This window comes from Culex pipiens, chromosome 1 (assembly GCF_016801865.2).
Source record: "Culex pipiens pallens isolate TS chromosome 1, TS_CPP_V2, whole genome shotgun sequence".
Taxonomy (NCBI): Eukaryota; Metazoa; Arthropoda; class Insecta; order Diptera; family Culicidae; genus Culex; species Culex pipiens.
The window spans coordinates 99,245,569-99,261,086 of record NC_068937.1 but is presented as its reverse complement, the minus strand read 5'-3'; the positions used below and the strand labels follow the sequence as shown (position 1 = coordinate 99,261,086).

General features: G+C 42.0%; 1 protein-coding gene across 1 annotated transcript in view; it reads right to left on the bottom strand.

The window, feature by feature from the left end:
• The window catches only part of LOC128092354 (protein O-mannosyl-transferase 2-like), a 40,400-nt gene that overhangs the window by 23,721 nt on the left and 1,161 nt on the right, over positions 1–15,518 (bottom strand). Inside the window, exons 2-3 of the mRNA XM_052706008.1 lie at positions 13,954–14,177; positions 13,748–13,888 (exon numbers count right to left, since the gene is read on the bottom strand). Coding sequence (XP_052561968.1) covers positions 13,748–13,888; positions 13,954–14,177 — 365 coding nt within the window. The remainder of the gene's footprint in view (positions 1–13,747; positions 13,889–13,953; positions 14,178–15,518) is intronic.

Here is a 15,518-nt window from a genome sequence, read left to right as displayed (position 1 = left end):
TTCAAGAGGCAAAACAAGAAGCAGTTCCAGTTCCTCTTTTAAAGCATTCTCAGTGGCAGATTGATGTTGCCGTTTCAGTGATTGTTTCATTGAAGTTTCTGTGGCAGTTTCAATGATGGGTAATTCTCTACCAACTCGCACAAAATCGGGAAAAGTTGCCCCGACCCCTCTTCGATTTGCGTGAAACTTTGTCCTAAGGGGTAACTTTTGTCCCTGATCACGAATCCGAGGTCCGTTTTTTGATATCTCGTGACGGAGGGGCGGTACGACCCCTTCCATTTTTGAACATGTGAAAAAAGAGGTGTTTTTCAACAATTTGCAGCCTGAAACGGTGATGAGATAGAAATTTGGTGTCAAAGGGACTTTTATGTAAAATTAGACGCCCGATTTGATGGCGTACTCAGAATTCCGAATAAACGTATTTTTCATCGAAAAAAACACTAAAAAAGTTTTAAAAATTCTCCCATTTTCCGTTACTCGACTGTAAAAAATTTTGGAACATGTCATTTTATGGGAAATTTAATGTACTTTTCGAATCTACATTGTCCCAGAAGGGTCATTTTTTCATTTAGAACAAAATTTTTCATTTTAAAATTTCGTGTTTTTTCTAACTTTGCAGGGTTAATTTTTAGAGTGTAACAATGTTCTACAAAGTTGTAGAGCAGACAATTAAAAAAAATTTGATATATAGACATAAGGGGTTTGCTTATAAACATCACGAGTTATCGCGATTTTACGAAAAAAAGTTTTGAAAAAGTTACTTTTTGCGTTTCTCTTTGTTTCGTCGTCCGTGTCTGTCGCGGGTGACCATGAATGGCCATGATCGATGACGACCAACTTTTTCAAAACTTTTTTTCGTAAAATCGCGATAACTCGTGATGTTTATAAGCAAACCCCTTATGTCTATATATCAAAATTTTTGTAATTGTCTGCTCTACAACTTTGTAGAACATTGTTACACTCTAAAAAATAACCCTGCAAAGTTAGAAAAAACACGAAATTTTAAAATGAAAATTTTTGTTCTAAATGAAAAAATGACCCTTCTGGGACAATGTAGATTCGAAAAGTACATTAAATTTCTCATAAAATGACATGTTCCAAAAATTTTTACAGTCGAGTAACGGAAAATGGGAGAATTTTTAAAACTTTTTTAGTGTTTTTTTCGATGAAAAATACGTTTTTTCGGAATTCTGAGTACGCCATCAAATCGGGCGTCTAATTTTACATAAAAGTCCCTTTGACACCAAATTTCTATCTCATCACCGTTTCAGGCTGCAAATTGTTGAAAAACACCTCTTTTTTCACATGTTCAAAAATGGAAGGGGTCGTACCGCCCCTCCGTCACGAGATATCAACAAACGGACCTCGGATTCGTGATCAGGGACAAAAGTTACCCCTTAGGACAAAGTTTCACGCAAATCGAAGAGGGGTCGGGGCAACTGCTGTGTGAGTTGGCGGAGAATTACCCTGATAGTTTCAGGGCAGTTTTAGTCTCAATCTCAGTTTAAGAAGCGTTGGCAGTTTCCGTTTAGACTTAGGGGCAGTTCAATCACAGTTCCAGAGGCTGTTTTGATGGCAGTTTTATTTGCAAGTTCAGTCAAAGAATCAGTTAGGCAACAGTTTTGAGGGTGGTTTCAGTTTGCAATTTTGGTCACAGTGGTAGTTTTAGACGGAATTTAAGTGTCAGCTTTAGTGGCATTTTCAGTTTAGTTTAAGAGACAATTTGAGTGCAGTTTCAGTGTCAGTTGAAGAGGAAGTTTTATAAACTATCTCAGTGACAGCTTTAGTGGCAGTTTGAGAGTCAGTGGCAGTATCAGTGGAATTTATATGTAATTTCAGTTGCAGTTCAAGATACAGATTCAGAGGCAGTTTCAGTCACAGTTCCTACGGCAGTTTAAACGGCAGTTTCAATGCCAGTTTCAGTGCCAGTTTTTAGTGGCAGAACCAGTGGCAGTTAAGATGCGAACTTTTCTGGCAGTTTAGTTTAAGTGACAGTTGAAATGCAGTTTCAGTGCCAGTTTTAAGATGCAGTTTTTGTGGCAGTATCAGGATTATTTTCTATGACAGTTCAAGAAGCAGTTCGAAGGCAGTTTAAGAGGGAGTTTTAGTGTCAGTTTTAGAGGTAGCTTTAATCAAAGATTCAGTCACAGTTTCAGAGTCAGTTTCAGAATCAGTGGCAGTTTCTGTTCAAGTTGAGTGGCAGTTTAAGTCGCAGTTTTATTGAAAGTTGCAGAGGCAGTTTAAGGGCAGTTTCAGTTTCAGTCATAATTTCAGTGGCAGTATTCAGGGCAGTTTAAGAGGCAGTTGCCAGCTTAAGTGGCATTTTAAGTTCAGTTTAAGAGTTGTAGTTTCAGGAGCAGTTTAAGAGGATGTTTTAAAACCAGTTTCCGAAGTAATTTTAACGGCATTTTGTTCCAATGCAAGCGTCGGTGTCAGATTCAGTGATAGTTTCATTGTCAGTTTCAGTGGCAGTTTCTATGCCAGTTTCAGATCAGATGGCAGTTCCAGTGGCTGTTATTTTATTGACAGTTCAGTGGCAGTTGCTATGCCAGTTTCAGATTAGATGGCAGTTCCAGAGGCAGTTTTTTATTGGCAGTTTAAAATGCATATTAAGTTTAAGAGGCGAGAGATTTTAGTGGAACATTCTGTTCATTTTGAGTAGCAGTTTCCGTCCAGATTTTGTGGCAGTTCAATCACAGTTCTAGTGATTGATTAATTGGCAGTTCAGTGGCAGTTTCATTGCCAGTTTTAAAGACAGTTTAATAGGCAGCTTAGGAAGCAGTTTCAGTGGCATTTTAAGAGACAGTCTCAGTGGCAGTTGTAGAAGCAGTTGCAGTGCCTGCTTTCTTTGATGTTTAAGAGGCAGTTCCAGTAGCAGTTACATTGGCAGTTTCAGACACTGTTTAAGAGGTAGTTAAAGAAGCATTTTCAGTTGGCAGTTACAGTCACAATTTCAATGGCAGCTTTTGTTGCAGTTTCAGTTAAGTTAAAGGACACCCGGGCAGACGGTAATAACAAAATTCATGCCATTTCAATAACAAATACTGTTAAAATAACAAAAAGTGTTATGGAATATTCTTGCAAATCCATTTTTGCATAAGGGTTTAATAACAGTTTATGTTATCATAACAAAATTTGTTATTGGTCTGATATTGGTTGACAGCCAAAACAACTTTGGAATAACATTTTTTGTTATGGAAGAATACCTCCAACTGTTATTGGGATGATCGGATTAGTTGTTAAAATAACAAAAAATAATAACAAAGATTTGTTGGAAGAATAACTAAAAATGTTACTAATCTTCTCATTGAAAAGTGCCGGCGACAAAATTGGGCGAAAAGTTCACCGCCCGGAGATCGCGAGTTGTCGCGAGCGAATGAACACCGCGAAAAAAGATTCGGGGGTGCATTGGGGTTAAATGATCATTTCGTCATTTGGTTTAATTAAAAAATAATTATTTTTTCGTAAATATCGCTACTTTGATGCGATGTAATTCATTTTTACAGTAAATTAGGCATTGTTACATCAAATTTGACCTTTCAAACGCACTAGAATGGCCAAATTTTAAAACACCAATGTTTGCCAATTTGGCCGTTTTACCCCCAATTCCCCTTGTAGAACAAAAGAAAAGTTCATCCGCGGTCTGTCAGCAGCGCGCTGTTTTGTTTGCTGGATCAACATTTGGAAATGACGAACGTTGAAGGAAATCGCTCAAAAAATGGAAATTAACCGATTTCAAATGTTATGGCCGCAAATGAAAGGTAAGGGTGGCTAATTTTTGATTCCGATCTGTAAAACTAGATCTGGCGAGGGTTCCGGGCACTGCGGCAATCGATTTTACCGGCGGGTTGCTTCCGGTTGCATATGATTTGAGGAGAAGGTTTTTCAATCCACCAGGGGCTTATTCGGGGGCAACAGTTTCGGTAATCCGGAACTTCCGGTAAGTTTCATATTTGCAGTGTTTAGCATGAAAAACAAACTTAGACCAATCTTTCAAGTGTGCGCTCTTTTTGAGGAGGGGGCGCAAACCGAAGAAGAGCGCAACTCGGGGGAGCGTTATTTCGGGGTTTGAGCGCAAATCGAAGGAGCGTTATTGCGGGGTTTTGGCGTAAAATGGGATTTTCTTTTTTAGTTTTATTTACAATTAAACGAAACATTTATATAAGGGGTCATCCACAAAACACTGATAATGGGCCATCCTCAGATCTGGGTATCCAAGAACTCCCGGATGTCATGGCCTAGATAGCTACCTGATCAACGGAGGTCTCGACGGAGGTCTATATGGGTGAATTAACCATCGGTATACACTTAACCCCCGATGGTTGGTCACTTTTTCGTTTGACACTTTTTTAGTTTGTACCCCGTTGGTTGGTTGGTCAAAGTCAAACTAAAAAGTGACGAACTGTCACTTTTTACACGGCGCTCACGCACACTATCAAAACACACGTTTGGTAGTGTGCGTGAACTCCGTGTAAAAGGGGTGTCAAACTAAAAAGTGACCCCGTTCGTCTGACAACAGTTGGTGTCAAACCATCGGGGTTTAGTGTAGCTTCAGTGAACAACGATGGACACACTGGGGTACGTTGGATTGTTATAAGTCTTCTAAGAACTCCTTGAAGTTATGACCTGGATATCAACCAGATCAACGGAGGTCTATACACACAAAAAAATATTACCGTAGCATAGCATAGCATAGCATAGCATTACGGGTCTGCACCACGCTGTAGGGGGTGCCACAATGGTCAATTCAATAGTCTTAGACAATTTGATTGCTGCCCGGTACATCCAAAAATATCTAAGAACGTAAATTTCCACACTGTGCTCCAAGGCTACGCCCATACAGTCCCGTGGGGATTTGGGGCGGGATGTTTTTGTTGTTCACTAGTGGCAAAAGTGCAGGGAACCCATGCGACTTTTAAAAGTGAACGGAATATTTTTGGGAGGTTTGGAATGGGGGTTAGGGGAATTTCATCGGGCCGATGAAAATTGTTGAATGCGTAATGTATTAAATGATTTGGAAGTTTGTACGTGTAAATGTGAGTCTTTAGTGTATTATATAATAAGCATATAGTTTTGTAAAAATAATCAATGAAACAAATATAATACATATAATAAATATAATAAATAAAATTAAGATGATTCCAGGAAGCTGTAAAAAAATAGCAGTAATTTAAAATATAAATGCTCCAGATGGTTCCCATGCTGTCCTAGAAAGTTTCGTTAATTTAAACAGTTTGATCATATATGGTATGAGGAGATGGTGTGTTACAGGAAAGGAAAAGGAATAATATAAACATTTATATAAATCATATAGTGAGTTGATAAATTTACATGCAGACAGTAAAATTACCACAATCACTCACCCCATACGAACAGCGACACAAAAGCACCCAAAAAAAATAACTTGAATAATCACGACTTCGCGTCCCCACTTCCAGCGCACCAATCATACACACAAAAAAAATATTACCGTAATGACAAAAGTAACTTATTTTTGATTTAAAAAGTTGCTAAAATTAGCTTGAGGGAAAGTTTTTTTCTTGTTTAAAAAATGAAAACTTTTACTGGTAAAGTTTTTGAAAATCTCCTTACTAACTGATTTAAAAGTCTTAACTTTTAATACGACTGTAAAATTTCTTTCATTTTGACGTTCTCGTGTAACCGTGTACGACTAAGTTCCAAATGTAAACAAACACTTTGGTGGGTCTGGTGGTGCTGGTGATTCTAGGACGCAAAGCAAAGCCGACCGTGGCAGCAGCCAGGAATCGGTAGCGGAAACCTTCGTGAGTCAAACAGCAGCAGCGTTCCGCCTTCGAAGGAGGGTGGTGCGGGTACGGGATGAGGTCAAGTGCCTTAAAAAGGACAAGGCGAGCTTCCTGCAGGAACTGCAGCTGTTCCACGACCGGAATGGGTAAGAAGGAAGCTTGGGTGTTTTTGTGGGGTTTGTGATTGATTTTGTTTGTTTTTTTGTAGGATGGGAGGTTGGAATGTGGATTCGCACCGGTTGTATTCGGTGGTGGTGGCCCAGAATTGGTGATTGAAGGTCAATTCCCGCGAGGACTGGAACGAGATCATCGAGGAGATGGCGCTGCCGAAGCGTTGCGTGAACAACGAGATTGCGTTAAAGAAGATAAACATCCGGGTTTTGGACAAGTACGAGACAGGTGATTTTCACGGTGAGGAGAAGGAGCCGACGAAGAGGAGGACGACGAGAAGCGGGATAATCGGAGGTGGCCAGAGCGGATGTTGCACTCGGTGCCGGCGGTTTACAACACCGGTGAGTAATGATAATGTGTGCAGTGGCTAGCCAACTTCAATAACTTCCATCTCTTTTAGCAACTAACCGCCCACAAATGCTCATCTCGCGACGGCGCAGCTCCAGCCGAATGAACCTGGACAGCGTGCCGAAAAAATCTGTGTCATTCTCGAAGGAGGATGAAGTGCTCGAAATCGAATTCCGTTCCGAGGGCCTCATCAACCCAATGTTCCGGATGCGCTTCCAGAATCTGGAACTCCCCGTTCAGGCACTTCACTTTCCAGCCGGGAAACGTCGATCACCCTTGCCGAATCTACAGTCAACTTCTCCAAACCTGTCCTGATGAAGGCCGGCAACGTGACCATCCTGTTCTCTACTTTGCTGTCGCGCGTCGAAACGTCCATCCGGAACTGTCCAGCTTAGGGTCTTCGGAAGTGACCGGTGGTGTACCATAAGAATCGGTACAGCTTGGACTCGGATTTTGGCCAGAAGCGTTAAATACAATAACAAAATGTCTTTTTTTAACATACTGTTTGAAACTTTTAAAAATAAACATAAAATCAAGCCTAGAATCAAGCCCATTTTTCTGAAACTATCACTGTAGTATTAAATGTTGTTTATTCTTGCTATAAAAGGTTTCTTTTCAAATTAAAAGTAAAACACTTTTACCGATACAATGATTTTGTTCCATAAATGCATGGTAGGATCAAAAACTTTCCAACTTTTAAATTGAAAAGTTTGAACTTTCTACCAATATTCACCAACGCGAACTTTTAATCCAACGAACCATCTTTTTAAATTTAGAGTATTTTTTCTTTGTGTGTATGGGTGAATTAACCATCGGTATAGCTTCAGGTTGCTTCAGTGAACCACGATGGATACCCTTCGCCAGGGGAGGGCCTCGTGGCGCGGTGGTTAGCGGCTTCGGCTGCCGATCCCTAATTTGCTTTGGGGCGCGGGTTCGATTCCCGCCTTATCCTCCTGGCCTTCTATCGGATGGGGAAGTAAAACGTCGGTCCATTTGCGTAAAAGAGGTTTTGGGTGACTCACCACACATAACCTTCGTACGCCTAGAAATGAGTAGAAACTTGCAACAGAGACCACAAAAGACCCGGGGGTCGTTAAAGTGGATTGCTTTGCTTTTACCCTTCGCCATGTTGGATTATTATGGGTCCTCCAGGAACTCCTATGGCCATGACATCCGGGAGTTCTTGGATACCCAGATCTGAGGATGGCCCATTATCAGTGTTTTGTGGATGACCCTTTATATAAATGTTTCGTTTAATTGTAAATAAAATTGAAAAAGAAAATCCCATTTTACGCCAAAACCCCGCAATAACGCTCCTTCGATTTGCGCTCAAACCCCGAAATAACGCTCCCCCGAGTTGCGCTCTTCTTCGGTTTGCGCCCCCTTCTCAAAAAGAGCGCACACTTGAAAGATTGGTCTAAGTTTGTTTTTCATGCTAAACACTGCAAATATGAAACTTACCGGAAGTTCCGGATTACCGAAACTGTTGCCCCCGAATAAGCCCCTGGTGGATTGAAAAACCGTCTCCTCAAATCATATGCAACCGGAAGCAACCCGCCGGTTAAATCGATTGCCGCAGTGCCCAGAACCCTCGCCAGAACTAGTTTTACAGATCGGAATCAAAAATTAGCCACCCTTACCTTTCATTTGCGGCCATAACATTTGAAATCGGTTAATTTCCATTTTTTGAGCGATTTCCTTCAACGTTCGTCATTTCCAAATGTTGATCCAGCAAACAAAACAGCGCGCTGCTGACAGACCGCGGATGAACTTTTCTTTTGTTCTACAAGGGGAATTGGGGGTAAAACGGCCAAATTGGCAAACATTGATGTTTTAAAATTTGGCCATTCTAGTGCGTTTGAAAGGTCAAATTTGATGTAACAATGCCTAATTTACTGTAAAAATGAATTACATCGCATCAAAGTAGCGATATTTACGAAAAAATAATTATTTTTTAATTAAACCGAATGACGAAATGATCATTTAACCCCAATGCACCCCCGAATCTTTTTTCGCGGTGTTCATTCGCTCGCGACAACTCGCGATCTCCGGGCGGTGAACTTTTCGCCCAATTTTGTCGCCGGCACTTTTCAATGAGAAGATTAATATTAGTCTGTTATTACAATAACAAACCAATAACAAAAAATCATAACAGCGAATAACAAAACTTGTTATAAATAACATAAAATGTTATTGGCCTAGTATTTTCAAATATCAAAAAATGTTATTCCCACTTTATTTCCGTCTGCTCGGGCAGTTTGAGTTGCAGTTTAATTGGAAGTTTAAGATAATTTTTTGAAGTTATAATAAATTACAGTTTTAGTCGTTGTTTTATTGGCAGTTCAAAAGGCAATATCATATATTTTAATATCAATTTTAGTCTCAGTTTTAGTGGCAGATTTAGTGGCAGTTTCAGCAACTAAACGATTGCCAGATTGAGGAACAGTTTTGTATTCGCTTTATAAGCAGTTTCGGTATTAGTTTTATAGGCAGTTTAAAAGGCAATAATAGTGGTATTTTATAGGCAATTCCAGTCGCAGTTTAAGAGGCAGTTTAAAGAGGCAGTTTAAGAGGCAGTTTCAGTGGCAGTTTAAGGCACAGTTTCAGTCACAGTTTAAGTAGTAGCTTCAGTCACAGTTTAAGTGGAAGTTTCAGTGACAGTTTCATTTTTTTTTTACTTACAGTTTGACAAGTTGCAATAGTGCGATCGATAGTAATAATTTAGCGCAAAGTCACAGTTTACGTCTGACAGCCGGAGACAGCGGTTGTTTTTTCTGCTGTTTTCGTGGCGCGGCACAGTGCTTACGGATGGAGGTGGAAGAATCCTCCGACGGGGACGAGTTTCGTTCCGTAAATGGAACGGGGAAGCGGAGGAAGACCAGCAACGGAGCCGTTGTCGGGGATGGCTCAGAGGAGAATCTTCTCAACAACAACAAGTTCAGTCCGCTGGCGGGGAACAACAACAACAACAATAACAATGGTATCCCAGCCGGGAAAGGAAGCGTCCCACCGGTTCCAGTGGTTCCAGTGGCCAAGAAACCACCACCTCTGGTGGTAAAGAATACGAGCTACGCCAAGCTGAGGACTGTAATGTCGCCGTGCACAACCAAGCCAAGTTACAAGCTAACACCGTTTGGGATCAAATTGCTGTGTTCCTCCGAGGAGCGTTTTGAGACCGCGCGGGCCCACTTGATTGCGAACAAAGTGGAGTTCTATACCCACGAGAAACGAAGCGAGCGGCAACTCCGCGTCGTCGTCCGAGGACTTCCGTCGGCTTCACCTGAATTCGTCAAGAAGACCCTCAAGGAATCGCAAAACCTGGATGCTGTGGAGGTGCACGCCATCAAGAGAAAGGGAGAGTTCGCCTCGTCAGAGGAAACCCCGTACATTGTTACGTTCCCCAAGGGGTACACCAGCCTCAAGCAGCTGAGTGAAATCAAGCGCTTGAGAAGATTTCACATCCGGTGGGAGGCCTACCGGAACAAGCGACCGAACGTGACCCAGTGCAGGAACTGCTTGCAGCTGGGTCATGGAACCAGGAACTGTCACCTCAAGGGGAGGTGCAACAACTGTGGGGGTCCCCACAAGACGGACGAGTGCGAAGTCCAGGAAGCCCAGCCAAAGCGGTGTGCCAACTGCTCTGGTGCCCACGAAGCTACGGACCGCAGCTGCCCCAAGCGTGCGGATTTCATCCAGCGGCGACAGCAGGCGTCGAAACCAAAACCGCCGGCAAGGAAGGCGGAGAAGCAGAGTCCAGCAGTTCCGGCGTTCACGCCGGCGGAGTTCCCTCCGCTGCCGGGCGCAGTTCCGGACGGAAAATTGAAGGATCGCCCTCGACCCGCAGGAAGCAGCCAAGGTGGCCCCCGAGACGGTGGAGCCACGGAGAAGGAAGCCGGGGAGGTACTCTATAGTTCGGCTGAGCTGTGGGGGATTTTCTCCGAGTACATCGGCAGGTTCAAGACCTGCAAGACCCGCTTGGACCAAGTAACCCTCGTCAGTTACATGATCTCCAAGTATGGAATTTAAGGAGTTTTGTTTTGTTATTATATATTGTTTAACTGATCCTCGGTCCCAACCTGGTCACAGCACCTAAAAGGACCTAATAAAAATAAGCTAAGAAAAAAAAAAAAAAAAAAATTTAGCGCAAAGTCAACAATAAAAAAATAAAAAAAATAAATAAATAGATAAATAAAAAAAAAGTCCAGGTTAGTGAGAATTGCGCAAAATAAGCAATTCATGTTGTAGTTTCAGTGGCAGTTTCTGTGACAATTTCAGTGACAATTTTAAAGGCAGTTCAAGAGGCAGTTTCAGTTCCTGTTTCAAATGCATTTTCAGTGGCAGTTACAATTTAGGGTTGCAATTTCAGTAATAGTTTTCATTGACAGTTTTTATGGCGGTTTCGAGATTTTTTATACTTTTTAGGGGACAAAAATCAGAAACTTTTGAGCTATAGAGAAGTATGGTCAAAAATCTGCCGCCGAGTTATGATTTTCTGAAAAATAGTGAATTTTGAAATAAATCGAAATTGCATAAAAAAAATAAATACATTTTTTAATGTGTAACGTTGTGCGTGCGTTCCAACCCCAACTCCAGTAGCTTTTGCACCGTGGTGCAGCGCCACTTCCAAAATTAGGAAGACTACTGGAGCACTTTCTATGGCCCGGCAGAGGCTCAATTCCCAGGGCAGGTTAAGGAGAAGCTCAAACACAAAGCTCACTGTGACACTCCCAAATGGCAAATCCAACGACTAACGAACCAAAATCTAACTATTGATTAATTGAGACCAAATTGATAACGACCATAGAACGTTTGCGAATAAAAAGTTAATAACGAGTTGAGCGCTTAATGAACGGACCGTCAACCTCCATTGAGCAAAGTTTTATTAAGGTTCCATTACAGGTGAACGATTCTACCTGAGTTCTGACGAGCGACTACACTCGGTACCAAGATCTTTGTTGACGTCAACGTTCTAATCTGCTCTTGCTCTTTTCCTACAGACTACCTCTTAATACTAATCTGACCTTCACGCCTCGTCCGGCGAGTGCTGCGGGAGGTTCGGCTGGCTCACGTGCTGTTGATGGAGGTTTTGGAGGCCGCACGTGGCTTCAGGAACTGTTGATTCTACCGGGCGACGATCGCGTTGTTCGCCTTATGCGTACACGCACCACTTGCAGGAACCCGAGCGGACCTCGCTGGCGGGTTTGATCGAATGCGGTCCAAGCTGGGCGAGCCAACGATGGAAATGCTTCACCGGATCAGGTGCGGAAGCCGCACGTGGCTTATGCCGATCGCCTTCGCTTGAGCTGGTCACGTGGTCGGCGCCTAAAAACACCAGCGTCCCGCGCCCGGGCGGATCGATTGGCCGTACCAGGAAGTACGAGGATGGTTGGGCGACGAGGTGCGGTTCCGGGGATCTTGCTCGCAGGCCGCGCGGTTCGTTCTGGGCGAACGCCCGCTGTGTACTTTGTCACGTGTCTTCACTCGAGTTTTTGACCACAACACACCGTTCTGCGTCCACTGTGCGTAATCCACGCGTGCTCACCAATGCTGCCCGTGGTTAGTGTCTCGGCTCGCGCCGCCGTGCCGCTCACTCGCTGATGATGGCGACGCGGATGTGACGTGCGATGATTTCCACGTTGCATGCAACTCGTCGAACAGTTTCAGACCCCTAATGCGGCAAAGAGGTTCGTGTCGAGGGGTTCGCGGATGAACTGTTCCACAGTCCAGTCACTCACGTTTGGCCACGCCCAGGATGACGGAGGGGCGTTTACAGGTGTCCACGGACCGTAGCGACTTCCGGGAGGGTGCGCGAAGTCGAAGGCGCGCCCCAGGAGACGAGCAGGGTACGCCGAGCAGTTCCGGTGTGCCAGGGTGATGGAGAGTCGATCGGAGAACCTCGTAGCGGACGGTTCCTTCCTGGAGGGTTTTTGGGACCCTAGATTTTGACCCACGGCAAACTGTGGGTGCTGTTTACCGCGGCGAAATACATTTTAGCTTCGTGTTCACAAGGTTACAAAGATTCAGCATCTTCTTACCTGACTCTATCCGAACTAACTCTCTAACGCCTAATTCAACCGGTGCAAGATGAAAGTCGTACCGGGTTAGCCAATCTGTACAAACATTCTGGCTAATTAGATGTGGTTTTCAACTAAATTTAGCGAAGTTTTACCTGTTGACGTAATGGCTGACTCTCCTAGGCGTCACGTGTTCTTTCTCACCACTTGCACTTGAACTGACTTCGTGGACGGTCCGGACAGAAATGCTCAATAGGGAAAGGGAATGTACATGGGAACCCGTGCAAAGTATCCGCCTCAACTACTACACCGTTGAACGTTATACGTCCGTATATCCCCTCAATTTCAACCAATCACCAGTTGCCAGATGGTCCATAAGCATTGGTTAGTCCACCGTATTTACAAATACAGAGAGCCCAGCCCAATACCTCCAAGTTGTTCGACGTGCCATTTGAGTGTACCACCCTGAGTATTTCATGGAACTCAAACGAGGGATGGGTCAAGAGCCTCTCACAGTAGTGACGCCTTCCACAACTAGCGGCGCTGTTGCTGCTAAAGGGAGGCTAAAGAACGCACCACACTTAGGGTGATTCATGATCGTTACAAATGTAAAATTGAATTTTCAACCGAAACGTTCTTTACAGATTTTTTGATAAAGGGCTCTATTTTTAGGATAAAGTCACCAAAAGTTTGAATTTAGCGAAATATTTTCTGTTTTTCGATTTTTAAAAATAGTGACCATGAGTGACCATTTCTAAAAATATTTTTTTCGAAAAGTTCAAAAAAAAAATTCTTAAAAAAATTGTCGAAGAGACATTGAAGATTGGACCTCTGGTTGCTGTGATACAGCGGCTTAAAGAAAAATAAACAGAAAAATTGAGTTTTCTAAGTCTCACCCAAACAACCCACAAGTGGCGGTTTCTAGGGCAATTTCAGTGACAGTTCAAATAGCAGTTTCAAAGGCAGTTTTAGACGAAGTTTCAGAGGCAGTTCCCGATCAAATTTAGTGGCATTTCAATCATAGCTCTAGTGGCAGTTCAAGTGCCAGCTTAAGTGGCAGTTCAGTCGCAGTTTATTTACAGTTTCAGTTCAGTTCAAGAGATAATTTGAGTTGCAATTTCAGGTGCAGTTTAAGAGGGATTTGAAGAGGGAGTTTCAGTGGCAGTTCAAGACAAAGTTTGAGTCACAATTTCAGTCCTAGTCTTAGTCGCAATTTAGGCGGTATGTTCATTGCCAGCTTTTGTGGTAGCTTAAGTTCAGTTTAAGAGGCAGTTGCATTGGCAGTTTAAGTGACAGTTTTAAAGGAGACAATTTCAGTGGAAGTTCCAACGGTATTTTCAGTGGCAGTTCTGTCATTGTTTTCTTACAATATAAGTTAGGTTTCACTTCAGTTGTTGTTCAGTTTAAAAATGATTCAATTTCAGTACACAAATAGCAATTATAACTTACCTGCTAGCATTGAGTTGAACACCAGTGCCGGGAAGTAGTGGTGGAAGTACAGAACTCGTCCCATGGCATAAAATGGCAAATAGTGCAAAATCCAACCACCAAAAAGCCACAAAGAAGCTCTCAGGGATCGCCACTTGAAGTCTGCGAATCAACAATTAAAATTGTTCAACTCTAGTCGCTTCCAAGCTTAAACATTACAAACTCACCACTATCACCAACACCGGTCTCGGTTTGATCCCCGGCCCTCTGCTGCTTGACGACCTCCACCAGGAAGACCACCACAAACAGCGCCAGAAAGACCAGATTGCTCCACCAGATGACGGGATTGCCCAGCAGATAGACGCGATGCTCCGAACCGGAGAAGAATTGACCCTGAAAAAAAAAGGAAGATGAAATCGCATTTTTTGGAGGTTTATTTGCGTGGAAATTTCTGCTTTTTTTCGCGAATTCCTCACCCCCCGCATCGTTTCAACTTTTGGAGGTGGGAAAACGAGCAAATTGGGACTCAAAGTATTCAAATGAATTGCGCTGAAACTTTTCCATTTGGGTTCAATTTGCAACGCTAAAACTCCCCGCGCGGACGTGGAACGCGGCGCTTGTTGTTCATTAAGAGATATGAAGTGCTTTTCTCCCGCTGCCCGCTGATGTTGTGAATGAAAGCAGAAGCTGGAACTGTGTAACAGAGCAAAGTAAAAGATTTGTTATTTCTCAAATTTGCCCACAACAGTTGCAACAGCTTGCTTTTTTCGTTGTGAGTATCAGGGCATGGATTGATGGTTGAAGTTTATGGATTTTAAGGGGGAAGGGGAATACGAGATTCTTGTATTTATTGAATGCAACTTTCTCATTTTAATCATACAAATCAAATTCAGAGCCGTTCATATTCAAAAGATTGCCTAATTCAAAGCAATTTTGAGAAATGCTTAACGGAACCCACAAAAATTAGCAATCATCAAATGTAAATTAAATTCATTCATCCAAATAAAATTCAGCCAAAAAAAACTATTGCTTTAATTTTATAAGTTTTAGTTTTTTATTATTATGTTAACCAAAATTTCAATTTCAAAAGGCATCCCGAGCAGACGGTAATAACTTGGGAATAACATTTTTTGATATTGGAAAATACTAGGCCAATAACATTTTATGTTATTTATAACAAAATTTGTTATTCGCCGTTATGATTTTTTTGTTATTGGATTGTTATTGTAATAACAGACTAATAACATTTTATGTTATTCTTCGAACAAATCTTTGTTATTATTTTTTGTTATTTTAACAACTAATCCGATCATCCTAATAACAGTTGGAGTTATTCTTCCATAACAAAAAATGTTATTCCCAAGTTGTTCTGGCTTTCAATCAATATCAGACCAATAACAAATTTTGTTATGATAACATAAACTGTTATTGAACTCTTATGCAAAAATGGATTTTGCAAGAATATCCCGGGCAGAAAGTCGCATCATGGGACGAACAAAAAAATAACTTGAGTTGTTTTTGTGAACATGGCATGATTTTTGTTTGTTCCAAAAACTAAAAAAATTGCCGCCGAATTTCATGATACTTTTTATGTTCCTAGACAGTGGATCATCAAATGTTTTATTTTCATTTCTATTTGATATTTTTGGACTTAGCAGAATTTCGAAAATTTATTTATTTGGGACTTTGAAAAAAATTCGACCCCTCTATCATGAGATGATATTTTGATGTTTGATCAAGTTTTCGCTGGACTTAGAAAAATTTCGAAAGCCAAATTATTTTGGGACTTAGA